This window comes from Poecilia formosa, unplaced genomic scaffold (assembly GCF_000485575.1).
Source record: "Poecilia formosa unplaced genomic scaffold, Poecilia_formosa-5.1.2 Scaffold38, whole genome shotgun sequence".
Taxonomy (NCBI): domain Eukaryota; kingdom Metazoa; phylum Chordata; class Actinopteri; order Cyprinodontiformes; family Poeciliidae; genus Poecilia; species Poecilia formosa.
The window spans coordinates 790,456-807,213 of record NW_006799977.1 but is presented as its reverse complement, the minus strand read 5'-3'; the positions used below and the strand labels follow the sequence as shown (position 1 = coordinate 807,213).

The 16,758-nt window shown below is 36.7% G+C and overlaps 1 protein-coding gene across 1 annotated transcript in view; it reads right to left on the bottom strand.

The window, feature by feature from the left end:
• Positions 1–4,786: 4,786 nt before the first annotated feature.
• Positions 4,787–16,758, bottom strand: part of ap1m3 (adaptor related protein complex 1 subunit mu 3) — a 39,912-nt gene continuing 27,940 nt past the window's right edge. Inside the window, exons 7-12 of the mRNA XM_007550830.2 lie at positions 14,844–14,986; positions 13,115–13,186; positions 11,978–12,136; positions 10,574–10,699; positions 9,068–9,143; positions 4,787–6,226 (exon numbers count right to left, since the gene is read on the bottom strand). Of these exons, the coding sequence (XP_007550892.1) occupies positions 6,204–6,226; positions 9,068–9,143; positions 10,574–10,699; positions 11,978–12,136; positions 13,115–13,186; positions 14,844–14,986 (599 nt within the window). The 3' untranslated portion in view covers positions 4,787–6,203. The remainder of the gene's footprint in view (positions 6,227–9,067; positions 9,144–10,573; positions 10,700–11,977; positions 12,137–13,114; positions 13,187–14,843; positions 14,987–16,758) is intronic.

The window sequence follows — 16,758 nt, the reverse complement described above, 5'->3', positions numbered from 1 at the left end:
TGAAGTTGATCAACTACAGAGCAAAGAAAATATTTTATAACAGTGAAGCACAATAATGACAATAATACAAATAATACAGTTGAAATTAGTTATTTACATACACTGTATAAAAAGACATAACTATTTTGTGCCATCATAAGTTAGCTAAGATAACATTATGTTTTACTTGTTGCTTTTATCAAAATCAGAAGTTCACATAGAATAATATGCCTTTAAACAATTTGAGAAATCATGTCATGGCTTTGGAAGCATCACAAAATTGAGTAAGAATGAGACATATATTTTAGGACAACAGCTAAAACCTGGTGTGACATTGTGGACAAATGAAGAGAAATTTGTCAAAATACCAGGAAGAGAATGGCCTGTCCTGATTGGTTTACACATTTGGTATCATTTACAAGACTAGTTATAAAGTGATCATGTCAATATTCTGGAGCGGCCATTTTACACCCCTGATTTTAATCCCGTTTAAGTCACCCAAAATGTTTGTGACAACTTATTTGTGGTAAAAGAAAATTGTACCAAATACCAGGGACATTTACATAAACCTCTGATTTGAACAAAGTAAAAAAAAAAAAAAAAACACCCAGAAAAAACACAGTTTCCATAATCTGGAAATTTGGAAGATAATGACCTGCTTTAATGTCAGTGAGAAAAAATGGTTATGTATCTTTTTTATACAGAGTAGCTACATATCTGGTTGGGACTGTATATACTTGTATATTAATATTGTTTAAAACATTTAAATTGTATGAAATCTGGCCTTTAATTATGTTTATGTATGTATAGAATCTCTACCAACATTGATACAACCAATGAGAAGTTAGTGTTATGAAGAGCATCAACTTAAAGTATAAAGAGGACATTTTTTTATAAGAGGATGAATGTTATTTTAAGTAATTCTGAATATTCAGAGACAATACGAACATTTTACAGTTCAGCACGTTGCAACTGTGATAGCAGCTGTTGCTATGAGCAGCGGCTAAATGCATTGTAATAAATGTCTTAAAAGTAACATGTGCTTGTTTAAAGGGTGCGCTTTATTTTGCAGGTATTGCATTCAATATTATGTTATTCATCTGACCCCTGGACAAAACCTTTGACTAATATCAGCTCAATAGTAGATCATTGTTCAGGATAAAAGCACAATCTGCAATACAAATGGGAGAATAAAATATGGAAAGATTTCCAATGAAAAGTGGTGTTTATGAACTGTTTTTCAAGCTCTTGTTTATTCAGCACAACACTCAGTGACAGGAATGTGAACAAATTTAGTTTTTCTTATATCAGTGTGGTTGTGTAGTTCTTCTTCCAGGGTGAAATATTGACACAGCATGCACGTTTATTTTTCAAGTTGCTTTTGTATTTATTGTAAATTGTCTCTGCTTCAAAAAAATCAAAAACTGGATCATGTCAGAAAGTGATCTATAGAGAAATTCCTCGAAACTTTGTTTTAGCTCCTAGTTTTTTGTTGTTGCTTTCTTTATGTTTTTCCAAAAGGAATAATTGCAAGTGATAGGAATATATGTTATCATCTCTGTACTGAAAACATCTACATTAGCTGGGATATTCTTTTAGGATGTTTGGATTTCACATTTATTTATGTTTTCTATTAGCTGAGAGAAAATAAGTAATGGTTATATGGTCATTCTTCCCAGCTGACAGATGAAACTGAAATTATCACTCCCACTGCCTCAACATCCCTGGTTCATCTCAGAAATCTGTGTTGTTTTTAACAGCGTGATGTCACATCATTCAACACACCTTATTTAAGGCATCACAGGAAAGTCTTCCAAACACTGGCAATCTCTCTATGCTGTACAGAAGGTTAGATGATTGATACTTTGAGTGTTTCATCAGGACAATGATCCCCAACGCACATCAAAACTGGTTTTGGAAAAACTAAAACAGCAAAACAGTAAGTTTCTGGGAAAGGTTCAACATCAACCCTATTGAAAATGTTCTTAAATGCCAGACTTGTGCCAGAAAACCAACCAGCAGTGGTAAAATATACAGCCAGAGTAATACCAGCAGCCTTGGGGACGGCTGCAAACACAAAAATGTCAGAAAGCCTCTGAGGTTGTTGGGACAACAACATCACACTATGAAAGTCAGAGCTTGAATGCATTATTAAAAGTCCAAAATAATATGGAGTGCTTGTAAACATCTGACCAGAATTTTTTACTTTAGTGAAACATCCTTCCAAGTGAAATTTCAGAACTGAATTGGATAGACAGATTGGGGCCTCATCTGCAGTAATGAGGTCTGTTTAGTAAAAGAAAGAGAAGAGCTGAAAATCAGAGATGCTTTGATAAACAGGAAGTTTTTTTTTTCCTTTCTTGCAGCTGGCATAACATTTTGAATGAACAAAAACAATTTTACTTTTGTTAAAAGTTTGACAAGCCATTCAGTTTCATTTCATCTCAGATAAACAACACATTTCCATTGTTTTTAATCCGAGCATTCATGCAGATCATGCCGCTTTGTTGTCTGAACACAAACACATCTTGCTGCCTTGAGACAAACAGGGTCAAACAGTTAACCATTGTTCAGACAGCAGACTGAAAGAACAATGCACAAGGCCATGATCTTTAGGGACTGGTGTAGGCTAGTACCACTTTTCCCCCCTGAACACACAAACAAAATAAAAGCTTTTGTGATTTTGCTGCTTGTATAAAACGTGTCCAGGGATGGCACAAGAGCGCACCTCACTATAAGCCACACCCACAAAGTCTTTTTTTTTTTTTTACTGGAAACTTACAGATATAAGCCGCTGGTATCTCTGCCATTCTCGGTTTTCCACAAGGACGCAGCGGAGGTCTGCGTCCTTAACAAATCTGCTATTAAAGAGGCAGCCTTGCGTCACCTCCGCCCAACCATGGATTCGTTCACGCTGAGCTTACATGCAGCGGCTGTCACTCTGTACTCCCAGCTTGATAGTCTTCAACTTAAAATCATATGAACTTCTTCGTGTGGGTTCCATGATGAGCTGGTATGAGTTTGAAAACATTTCTCCGTCGTGCCTGCTGCTAGCATGTGCTTGTTCTAAATCAACATTTTCTTCTTTGATTTCCAAGTTTGACTTCCAATGATTCACTTCTTGCTAAAGAGCCCCCTGGTGGTTGAAGAAAAATCCACAGAAAAGTCGCACCGGGCTATTAGCCGCATGGTTCAAAGTGTGGGGAAAAAAAGTAGCGGCTCAAAAATAATATTCAGAAAAAAATAATATTCAGAAGATTATGACATTGTTAGCCTAAAGTGTTGGTCAGTTACATAGTTTTTGTTTTAAAATCTATTTCTATATGAACTTGTATGGAATTTTGGGGGAACACACACTTGTGTTTGTAAGACCCAATAAATCAATGCATTTAAGGATAGAAAGTAAGCTATAAAGCCCAAGAAAGTCCCAGCAGACCCGACTGATAAAACGGTGGTAAAGTATAGACCCTGACAAGAGCAAAAGAGAATTTAAAAAGCTTCTGGCAATCCCTGGGGCTCAGTGGCCTCAATAATTGTTAATTGGAAAAAGTGTAGAGGCACCTGCCTTCATTGGAGATTTAAATGTATGGCTCGACTGAGCAACCAACCAGAAAAGGACTTAAAGCAAGAAGAAAAAGTCTGTCTGTTCTGATTAGTCACAACCAGTAGACAACAGAGCTCCAAGGACAACACACACATGAATCCAATGCTGACCCTGTTTCTTGCATTTCTGTGACTTTAATGATTCAGAGACAAAGAAATAAAATCCTCTAAGATATTTATTGACAAGCTGATAGTAAATTGATTTTGGGTGAAAAAAAAAATTACAAAGTCAAACTAAACGCCTTTTCAAACTGATTGTGATGACATGGTGTACCTATAAAACTGCCACTGCAGTAGCTAACTCACTCAGATCGGACTCCTCCAGCCACACATTGGTGTGTGCTTACACAGGAGCTCAAGCTGACAGACAACAGCATCATTAGCAAGAGGTGTGTGGTGCCTGCACACCCTCCCACACCACACCTACAAACCGATACCTCTGACTGCATTTCAGAGGCTTCTGTGTTGTTAGTATGATTCAGACACACAGAGATAGATTCGGTCTTTTTAGGTGCTGTTACAGAGTTTCCGAATGCATAAATAACCACTGTCCGAAATGTTTAAATGTTATCTGAAGCAAAATCCATGGAAAGGACAGCTGGTTGAAGACTTTTGCACATTACTGTTGGTCTGACAAGTGCCCAGCACTTCGCCAAAACAACCCTAAAGTGCAGGATGGTGGTGCTAGAGCGAGTCTCAGACACACTCGTATTTTTCAGGGTTGACAGGGATGAATACACACATATACTGAGAGGCACTTAAAGAAAATAATCATCTGGCTGTTTTTGAGTGGCCCATCTCTTCAGTTTGACAAAGCTCAAAAGGCTCTGCCAGACTGAAAGAAATAAACTGCCAAATCCAGGTGTGCAAATCTGCTCAGAATAGAAAACATAAATCTGCAGCTGATGGCAAAACAGCGTTCAACAACATAATGAATGAATAAGAGAGCGGTGAAGACATCTAAGAAAATATGCTATCACTTTCTGAATTAGAATGAAATAATGTAGTTTTAAAGAACAATCTTTTACTAATGGACAAAAGGTGTAACATAAATACATTGAGTCGCAAATAGTTCAATGGAAGATCATCTCTGCAGAGAAAGGAGAATTAAATGAATGAATTTCTAACAGTGGTATGTAGGTAATTTTCTGACATTATTTACAAAGTAGGAGTTGGTCAAAGAAGCAAGGAAGCAAACTTTCAAGACTGGTTACAAAAAAATTGTTTATTTCCAAATATATCCCTTTGTTTCCTATGGACAAGCAGTTGATAAATAAATCAGACAATATCACACACTTAAAAAAACAAAAGGGCCACTTATGTTTGTTCTGATCCAAGACGAAGGAATGATTGCAATAGAGGCCCTTAAAAAATATTCTAAAACCAACTGTTTAAAGCAGTGTAGATGAAGTAACATGATGCAAAATCTATGAAAGAATCATAAAAGCCAGACGTCAAAAGCCAGCAAAAGAAAACAGTACTGGTAAGAGTTACAAGTTTACAAAGTCAAAACTTTGTGAAGTAAAAAAGAGAGGAAAAAGAAAAAGCTATTCTACCTTAGCCCTTCCCATCACACTGTTAAGACTTCTTAACCCATTTGTTCTTTGATGCTTGAATCCAAACTGGATAAAATAATGCTGTAAAAACAAGAGATAAGATCAAGATTTTTTTTTTCTCAGGCTTCTTCCTGGAGAGTTTCAAAGCTGTAAAGCAGATTTCAACAACAGGGACAAGGTTATAACCTCAGTCAGTGGGTTTTATCTTACAGTCGATGCCTCTGACAATATTGTGCCTTATTAATCATTGACCTGGTTGCTGGTGTTGGTTTCATTGCACTGAGGATTATGTTCACAGTGCCTGTGGTGACGGCAGACATTTTCAGGGCTCTGAACTTGTATTGCAGTTCAGGCAGAATATATATCAGAGATAAAACTGTATCACAGTGATGTTTCAAAGTGATCGAAATATTAATGACAAAAAATATGGGGAATGGGGACTTTGACAGCTTAATGAGCCGACTGATTTAAAGCTGTGGTTACGATCCTGCATAAAGCAACAAGGTAATGTTCTCCACTGAAGAAGAGAAATTGGAAGCACATGGCACATTTTAAATTTATCATATCACAAATCTCCATTATCTATGTCTCTCTTGGAAATAAAAACCTGCTTTCACTCAGAGCTGCTCCACTCCATGTAATCAGTTAATTTACATGTTACACACACAAAACATCACATCATGAGTAACACTTAAAATGTCAAGTTCTTACTAAAATTGTGCACTAAATCAAAAGAAATATGACATTAAATGTGGAGCAGCAGAACTCTGAACCAAGGTTAATTTATTATTCATGTAATAAAAACGTTGCACTAGAGTCCTGGAAAACCCTTCGATGAAATGTAGGTCAGAGGTGATGAAACACTTCTTCCGTGTTTGAGGATTGTAAATGCAGAAGACATGACTTCCAGTTACCATTTACAGTGGGAGGAAATGCTCAGATGTCCTCCTGCTCTTGTCCTCAGCTGTCGTCTCCTGACGCTAAGCTGGAGAAATGGAGACAGAGGAGACAGAGACAGGCAGAAGGAGAAACTACCCATTCGTCTAGCAGCAGCAGCTGTGCCCTTTAGTTCGTCCGGAGCTGGTAATCTGCCAAGAAATGTAACAGCGGAGCGTTAACGCCGTTCCCGCATCGCCCCAAAATGTGCCATCAGAAGTGCTATCAAAGTAGGTGCATCCAATAAATCATATTTTAAATATCTGATAAAGTTTAAATGAAGTTAAGTGAAGGTTGTTTCCAAATTAAATCTAAATATCACATTACATCACATTTATTGTGAAAGGTTAGATCATCTAAACCTCCAGTAAATAATTGTTCAGCATCAGAAATGCAGTGAGTAAAATCCACCTGTTTGAGTCAAACAGGGACAAATATGAACAAGATCCACTTTTGTTTCAAGATGCAAATACATGATTGACAAATCTACGGAATCAATGTTTAATTGCCCTTATTTACCTACTCACTTTGGAATATACAGCATCCTCCAAATCAGTGGAACCCCAGAAATGTATATGTAAAAAGGCCCAATTTCTTAAAATCATAGCACTATATCACACAAAATTTTGTCAGAGCAAAAATGAAAAAGTTTAGAACATCTAGAAGTCTGATTATGGCTGACCGATTAACTAAGTTTATCCTCCTACCATGCAAGTTTGGTTAGAAAAGAACCAAAAAAAAAAAAAACTATTTTGTTTGAGATGTCCAGCAAGTTTCAGAAAAGTTTTCATTAAATTAGCTCTAAATTGCATTTCTGTAAACAGTATTTTAAACTCAAATTGTAAAAGCTCCTTTATGATTGCAAATATAGTAGAAATAGGACAAGAATAGTTATTGCCATTCAATATTCATTAACTTAACAAGACTGCATGAAGAGTCTAAACTATTTTCTCTATAACGTGGTCATACATCAGGTGCAGCTTTGAACACAGAACTACTCTTCTATACATATAGTTCATACAAACTCAGCCCATATTTAATGCTGGTTCTGATGATCTCTGAGCCAAACCAGAACCAACATCAACAGCTGATGGGAGATGTGAGAAATACTGTTTGGCAAATATATGCTCACGTCTCACACCATCCTTTGGTGCTTCAAGAAAAATAAATAAATAAAAAAATCTCAACAAAACACACAACACTTTGGCATATGCCTCTTCCCATATGGAACGACTGAGCATGTTAACCATCCACCTCAAAATGCAATAACTAAAAAAAATTGGAAATACATATTTTTGTTTCAACTCATCAAAATTGGAGAAATGTAATGAACAGATGAGAGAAAACTCGTTTAAAATTTTCTTTTAACTTAAATGTCATAATCTCAAGCTTTTCCCAAGATATGACTGTTTTATTTATCCCTCCACTCCCCAAAACCACTACATGAGGGGGGGGGGGAATCACTTGACAGTTAATATAAAGTTCTTAGTTTAATACTTTTACATACTGCTTATAGTTTTTACATTATCCTTCTCCCCTCTTAAAAATCTGAAGAAAATCATCAACATGTTTTATACCTGCCATTGCTTCATGCTACCTTACTGCTGTAAAGTATGACTGGATGTGTGTTCAGTCATTAATAAGTCAGTAGCTTCAGTCTACAGTATCAGGGCATTATTTAATCAGCATGAAAGTAGTGGTGAGTGAAATTAGATCTTGTCCTTCTCTCCCCCTGTGCTGTCGAAGCAACAGTGAGAAAGGCGATAGCGTTCTCTTCAGTCACCATATTTCTCATCACTCTTCTTACTTTCATCTGTACTCATGGCCGCCCTCCTGCCCCTTCCTCTTTCTCCTTTGCCTCCTTGCTGATGTAGCAGCAGGCAGAGTGAGGGGCAGTGGCATTTGCAGAGTGCCACCCTGGGAGCCCTTTGGCACTCTTTGGCATCATTCAACCTCTTCAGTTCCTGACAAAGTCAGGTAATGAACATGACAGATGCAATAAAGATGACTTTTGTCCCTGTGGATAGCAGGTTTGGCACTTAAGGATTTCTGGCGGCGGGCCAGCGTGGGGATTTGGTCTCCATCTCCATATCATTTCTGTTTGTGCCCTTCATGAACCCAGTGTGGTGGTACAGAGGATTATACTGAAGAGTATTACTTTAATATGACTCTAATCCTATCCTATGAATTGCTTTGTAATATTCTCAAAAACCCAACGTGTTTAGAGGAAAGGTTTTACTACATGTTACTGGAAGGGTATAGTTATGAGTAGACTTTCTAGATCTTGTCCTTAGTGCCACCCAAGGACAAGGGAGGCACCGAACAGAATGATATCTGTTTGATTTCATTTTTGTTCAGACATAAACATAAGTGAATCATTTGATTTTGATCACATTTCTTGCACTTTCATTCACAGTTCCATCACATTACATTTCCCTTTTCACCTCAGCCCTAATTTTTTCCAATCAATCAAACTTTATTTATTGAGGACATGTTGTGAATGTTATGAATTGTGTATATAGACAAATGGATGGACAAGTGGCTGAGCAAACATACAAAAAAGTAAAGGGATGGACAAACAGATGTTTAAATGGATGGTCAAACAAATGGGCGATGGATAGATACACCACTTTACACCATATTTCTTTCCGATTCTCCATTTTTTCTGGCAATACTTATCCACACCTGAAAAACCATATTCCACACTATGTAGGAACTCTCTTGGTTGTAAGACCTTCCAGTCTTTATTGAGCATAAATCTAATATTCAAAAAGCCCATAACAAGCATTGCCTGGGGTCTGAATCACTGCTCACTGGGTTTTAACTTTCTTTTTTGAACTTTTTTTTTTATTTGGAGAAAAACCTTCTGCTTAAAAAATTGCCTTCAAAAAGCCCCACACTTTATCTTAACCAATGCATGTTTACTCATGAATCCAGGTCCAAGGGTTGTGTATGTATTTCATTGTTAGCTTTAACAGTATTTATTCTCTCACCTCCACTTTGTGTGATGTAGCGCACCCACGGCAACGCCTGGTAGCCACTCTTCTCTATGATCTTTAGGTAGCGCACCTGAAGAAATATACATATTATTTATAGACATTTCACTCATTTACACATAAGCAGACACACAGTCTGTAAGATATTCATTTTGAAGCCTGTGATTCAGCCATTAACTTCACATAATGTCTGCATCAGTGTTTCTAGCTGATGTGAACAAATTTGTGCATCGTTAAATCCAATAACTATCACTTTTATGACGCACTGAAGTGTTTACAGAGTGTGTACAATTATTAGGCAAGTTGATTTTATTACCGAATAAAGACAGTGCTCTCAGCCAGTCTAAAATTGTTCATTAACATCAGACCTGAATATTTAAAGTGAGATTCTGGATTCCTTAGGAGAAAATTTATGTATCAACCATCATTTGGTAGTTATTAATGTGCAGAAATATTATGAAGATTTTTTTTTTCATCTTATTAGTTTGTTAAAGAGAGAATAGTAAACTATACTGTTTACATTTCTGTAAAAAAAAATAAAAGTAAAAAATCAGTGGCCTGGACAGCCACCATTTTCCCCTCAGCAACAGAAACTCCAATGGAGTCTCAGTTTCTTGATCTGTTGACCATCAAGTATTTATGTAGCAGCAACCACAGCCTCCCATACACTGTTCAAAGTGGCTGACTGTTTTCCTCCATGAATCTCTTGTTTCAGAGAAACCCACAAGTTCCTAATAGTACCATTATTGATCCAGCCATGGCCCCATTCATTTGATCCGTCAAGAGTCACTTAAATCTCATCAATACATACAAACTTTGTCAACTGCATCTTCAGATATGTTTGATATTGATATTTCATGTTTGGTGTAGACCAGAAATTAGCCTTTCTCCCCTTGGTCATATTGCTAGCCATTGAACATCTTGTTTTTTTTGTTTTTTTTTGGTAGGTTGCAGTTCTGAAATATAACAGCTGTGGAGCAGAATAGGTCACATGTTTGGCAGATAATTTGTGTCATTTACTTTCCAAAATACATTTCTCACAACTCTTTTGACTATTTGTAACAAATCGTTAGTTAGTTATAGATTTCCTCCCCAAAATCTTGGAAGTCCAAATAGTGCAACCTCAGTTAAATCAATTTTATAGCCTATTTTGCCTGAGGAATAAAAGCTGCCTAATAATAACGCACATCATGATACAAGTGTTGATCTCCTGACGCCACACAGATAAATCCAAACAGTCAGGTAATGCTCACTTTTCTAATGATTGTGGACACAGCATATTTTTCTAGTGTTTAGTGTGATATGAACTACCCAAAAAAACGACCAAATAGATGCAAAAATTTGATTTCACCATCTTGAACAAGACTTTATGTCTTGTTCAAGATGCAGAAATGACGCACTGAAGTGCGTCATTCGTCTTGAACAAGACTTGAACAAAGTCTTGAACAAGACTTTATGTCTTGTTCAAGATAAGAAAACTTGATTGTTCCTGAGGAGCTCTACCTGAATCCCAGAGACTGTGAAATAAGGGATCTCAAAATCAACAGTGATTGGTCTCTTTGCTTCCAGCTCGTCGCTCTCTACACTGGGCAGCCCAAAGTGGGCCCGCATCACATACTCCTTCCCCCCCTGCAAACAGAAACAAAGACCAGGAAACATATTGGTTACTGACATTCAGATGATACAGAGTCTTGTAAACTTCAGATATTTTACACAAGGAAAAAACAACAAACTGCATTTATGGTAAGTCAAGACAACTTCCTCAGGCGTAACAAGGTGAATCATTTTATAGAACTTCTGGCAAATCATGCTCCACAAGAGACACATAAAAATTGTTAATCATTCTTCAGAACATTATATGAACACTGACTTTATCACTATGTACTTTGGTTTTATTGCCTGGACATCAATTATTGTCATTTCTGACTTTAAAACCTTTCAGATGAAGTACTTCTCTTTGGACGTTTAATATTCATCCCATGTAGAGAGGAAATAATGACTTCAAATCTGGCAGGAAAATTGTGCAGTCATGCAGTCCCCCAACTGTCACAGCAGGCTGATTAATAGTTAGATAATAAGATTGCAGATTTTTATAACCTTGTGCTTTTACACAAAATAAAGAAAAACAAGATATTCCTAAGTATCTTTAAATTATTGATGAAAATTATATTTCAACAGTACATGCACATAATTTTAGTAGATTTTTTAGGTAAAATGGTATTTTTAGAGCAGGTTTATACAGGGTTGTAACATTTACAGACTGATGCTGCTTGCAAGTGAATGTAGCCACTGGCTTCTGGTTTCAACCAGCAGCTGCTTTGTTTGTTTCCTCAACCTCCTTCATTAATTTCTTGTTAACTGAGGCTGTCTGGGAGAATATGCAATTTTACAGCGTTCAAAGGTGAATAATAGCACAGAAGTTACACATGAGCTGGATAACAAAACCACATCGGTAATTCTTAGCCCTTCCTGACAGGCTGAAGGTGTAATGAATTACAGAGAAGATATCACAAGTTGACAGATAAAAGGAGTCTCAACTGAATTAATGGGCATTAAGTTGTTGTTGTTGTTTTTTAAGTTTGTGAGAAATTCATTTAAACAGGCTTTAAAGCAAAAAATACCAGCAAAATGCAGATTACCAGTAAAACAGAGAGGAAGAAGATAAAATGCATGTGAAGAGATTAGGCAATGCATCCTGTTTATCTGAACACAACAGCTTCACTTTGTCACAAGCCTAAATAGTGTGTAAATATAATTGCCCTCAGTATGTAAAAAAAAAATACAAAGGAAGATAATAGCACAACAAAAAAAGTAGACTTTGCACCACCTGCAGTGAACATGGTGTAAATACATTTTGATATGTTTACATGTGTATTCAAGTGACTTAAGTAAGTATTTCACACTAACAGGGAAGGATTTGATGTTCCACTGCACTGCGCTCTTCTCAGGCACCCACTTGGCGCTGCCGGTGCTGGTCTTGAACTTGGGTGAGTCAGCGTCACTGGGCACCGGCACCATAATGGACACATTGTTGGCAGTGGAGCGACTTTTAAATTGACTACGGGCCTATAGAGGGTGACAGAGGACAGAGTTCAAAGGTCACTCAAGAGATTTTGAATGAATTACATCCTAAAGATTGTACAGATTTTAATTCTGAGTGTATGTTGCCTTCAAGGCATCAAACAGATGGCGAATGGAAATCCATTTGTCTCATAGATACTAGAAGACATTAAATGAAGGGGAGGGTCTTTATTATTTTTATTTATTTTATTAGAAAATAAATTATTCATTTTCCACTTTTTGCAAATAAAAAAACTGTATGCAAAAATGTCATGAATTACTGTTTTACAGTGCAAACCTTATTTAACCATTTCTCAGTGGCAATTGGTTCCCAAGTCTTTTGGAAACTTTCTCATCTTTACAATGTAGCCTACAGAAATTATTTTCTGCAAAGTATCTCCAGCTCAGACTGATTAAGAGTTGTTGCCCTGCAATCCAAGTTTCGCCACAGATTTTAACTTGGATTTGTGTCAGGACTTTGACTAGGCTGTTGTCCTGCTGCCCCAGCCTCAAATCGTTTTCAGCCTCTAAAAAGGTTACTCCTAGGATTTTCCATTTATCTTTTCATCTTTTTGGTTGCCTTGCAGTTTTGCCATACTTATTATTTTTATTTTATTTATTTGTTTCAAGGGTAGCCCCTTGAGATGTATCACCTCATTTTCAATGGGCTCCTTATACTTGTTGCATTATTCATGATTGGACAGTCTTCTGTAAGACATTTAAAGCTTGAGATATTGTTATTCAAGCTAAACATAATTGCTTCAAAATATTATCCGTAAAACCTGTTGGGTGCCGTTTGCTTACCAATATTATGGATATCAGAGTAAAGGGATCTAAATAAACACTTGATCCACTGTTTAAATAAAAAAGAAATGTTGGATTTTTTTTAATGATACTGCACTTCTTCATGTTGATCTCACATAAAAAATGAAAAAAAAAACACATTGTGGTCAGGCTCTGTTTATTTTTGTCACTTGTCCTTACCTTCACTTTGATCTCCACACGGCTGTGAGAAAACTTTTCTATAACACTTTCAATCCATATAAGAGGCTTCACCTGTCAGGAACACACCAAGAGACACGGTCAGCCAGGTCACAAGACCAAGAGTGCATTACGCTGAAAACATCACATTATTAACAGAGTGGACAAGAGAGGAAACATGCTGTGCTTGTAAAAATGGAATGAATTAAAAGCAGTAAACATTTTAGTCAGGATAATTTCACAGGAGACCTTTTAGCCAATGTCTGAGAGAGCACAACAAACCCAGGTCAATACACACTGGCTTTTTATTATTGCTGTGGTTCTAATTGGTCGTCGCAGCTCAAAATGGCTTAACTAGTTAAGTGCATGCTCAAAAACAAGTCCAAATAAAAGATTTATCAAAAACACCACAGAAAAATATTTGGCCTGCAGCTGGAAAAGAGGCAATTTTGTATATTTTTGTATGAAAGTCTCCACATTTGCTTTTCATTCACACAGCAGCAGTTTACAAAGATATTACACAATTAAATGTGGAAAAGGGCTCGGCCTGTGCTTTTTACACCAGCTATTCATCATTCATTTAATGATGCTCACATAATGAAGGTGCCTATTGTGCATTTTAAACCCAGGGAACAGCAGCTAAATAAAATAAATGAAGAATACAAGGGAGCAGGGGCCATGTGCGACCAAACCTTTTCAATGATCCAATAAAAGATTGGGGAAAGAACTGAATAAATAAAAGGGTCAAAAAAATATGGTTGCTGCTTTAAGTCTGAACAGGGAAGAAGGTTCTGTCCGTTTACAGAAATGAATGTGAAATCTACTGATGACTTTGAGCTTCAGCCTGCAGATTTTCCCTTTAAGTTTCGTTTAAACTATCCTAGTCTAGCATATAATTATAAATGTTATGAAAGCTGATCATGGTTTTTTCACCTTTTTTCCAAATGTAGTTTTGGAACTTCTCATTGACAGCGTGCTAATATTTGCAGCATAAAAATCTCACATTGTCCTTTGATCTCTCAGAATTTCGTCTATGCTTCTGCATCCCTCCAGTCAGAGACCACTCCATGCTCCTCCACCGTTAGACACCAGACACCATTTTTTTATGTAACACCAGTCACATAAAAAGGTTTCACTTGTAACAGTAACTTCTTCACGGTAACTGGATTTTCAAATTTATACAAACCGTTTTAATTAAACACAATTAATTGGATTATTGTGACAATGATAAATCAAAATTCTTATGATAAAAAATGTATCATGATAAAATGATGTAACAGTTGGGGAGCTCTCATATTCTAAAAGATTTTCACAAAACCCTGAAAAAGCCATGCCCCTTTATTTTTATTTAGGTCATAGCTTTTTGACTTGCCCTTGTAAATTGTGTAAGCTGTTATATATTGTCTAGCATATTGTGCTGAAACACCAGTCACACAAAAATAACTTATGACTTATATAAGTAAATCTTAAAAACCAAAACAACAAAAAAAAACCCTGCTTAAAACGTGGATGGAATTTGCACTATTTCTCTCATTACTATCACTACAAATGTAAGCAGAAGTAGAGGAAGGAAAATATTTTCTGGACAAACAGAAGCGACTGTGATGCAGGTGTCCGAGGCGCGGTACAGAATGAGGTGAATAATTCATGTGTTCTTGGCTCTGGTAATCTGCAGGTGGTTGTTGGTGCGTGCGCTCTTTACGAGGACAGATTTGTTTGTGGGTCCGCTCACCGTTGTGTTGAGGCGGTACGACATAAGCTCGCTCTCGCCGTCGGGGGGGATGAAGGAGATGGTCCGGTCGTTCTCGAAGCGCGACAGACGGACGCACTGATGAAACTTCACGTCCTCCAGCTCCACAGTCTTGCTCTTCTCTCCTGCCACAACACACACAAACAGAAAGATTTAACGCAGTCCTGGGGGAGTGAATCAAGGTCAAGGTAATGACCGACCAACATGCACTCCATCTAACATGCACTGTAAGAATATTACTCTTCCACATCTATTTGCGCCCCCTTTCCTTCCCGACTATACAAATAGTTTGCAGCCCAAAAAATGGAGACATCTTGCCCTTGACACTGAGAAATATAACTACACCCACAAAATGAAATGAATTTCAACCTCAATTTTTGTAATTTAAAGTATCTTCAAGATAAGTTGTCAAGCTTCTGCAGCACCACACTTAAATAAAACCAATACAAGTGAACTAAAGTGAGCCTCAATTCACTGCTGTATGATCATTAATTACTGCTATTAATCACATCTTGATAATATTCTACAGCCTACAGCAGGGAAAACATAAACTAAAATATAACAAAATTCTAGGTTTTGAAATATCTCTCTGACACACCCACCTGACTGGTCAGAAAACAAAATAATAATAAAAAAAAATCCTTCCAATTTAAAAAAAACACTGTTTAATGCACATGTGTCAAACTCAAGGCCCGCGGGCCACATGTGGCCCACCATGTCATTATTTTGTGGCCCGCCCCAGCATTTTATAGGCCGATGATTGACTTAAAATAGGTTTTGAGCACAAATTGACTACAAACTACATCTCCCACAATGCATTCTGATTGTTACCAGCAAACATTATGGCTACTCGCCACTAGAGAGCAGCAGAGTCACCTCAAGCTGCTCATTGATTTTCCCAGCGAATGACACTGAGACATCGACAAGCTAACATCAAAACGTCCAAGAAAAGAAAAATCGATTTACAAGTAAGACTGTGAATGAAGATGTGTGTGAGTTGGAGTGGTTGAGCAGCGGAATGCGCAAGTTACAGTCTAATTAACTTTTGCATCGTCATTTATTTCCTCAAGATAAACTACCGGCTCCTCAAATGGATTAACACAACGTTGCATTCCCTTTAGTTTTCTCTGGTCTGGAATGGAGACTTAAATTTAACGGCCATTTCAACCAAAGGTTTGTAATGCGCTTCCTAACCATTTTTTATTTGTAAGTATTGATTTTATTTTTTAGCCATTTAGCCAAGACTCTGTAGAACCATTTGTCTCTGCTAATGACATCTCTCTTATATTGACTACCAGGAAAAAAATATTGTCCAATCACCATTTTTTGATTTTATTTTTGAACCATTTTTTTATTTGGAAATGTTGATTTTATTTCTGAACCCTCATTTATTTTGAAGTATTGATTGTCTGAAAGACCTTAGGCATGAATTGACCAGTATGGGTATTGAACTACTGACCTCAGTGTTACCAGCATGGTGCTCTAACCTGCTGAGCTAACCTATCTTACAAACTGTTGTGTTTCCATGGATTTAAGAAGAACTTACATGATCTTACCACATTGAAGATTTGATAAAAGTGTTTATATTCTAGTGTTTTCAAAACAACTTACATAATATTTTATTTTCCAGAGATTTTGTATTTTGAAATGTTGATTGTATTTTTGAACCATTATTTATTTTGAAGTGTTGATATTATTTTTGAACCATTTTTAATTTTAAAGTGTTGATTGTATTTCAGAGATATTTTTATTTTAATGTGTTAATTTTATTTTTGAACCATTTTTTTATTTGTAAGCATTGATTTTATTTTATAGCCATTTAGCCAAGTCTCTGTAGAACCATTTGTCTCTGCTAATGACATCTTCAATACAATTTTTTGATCCCAGGCTTAGTTTA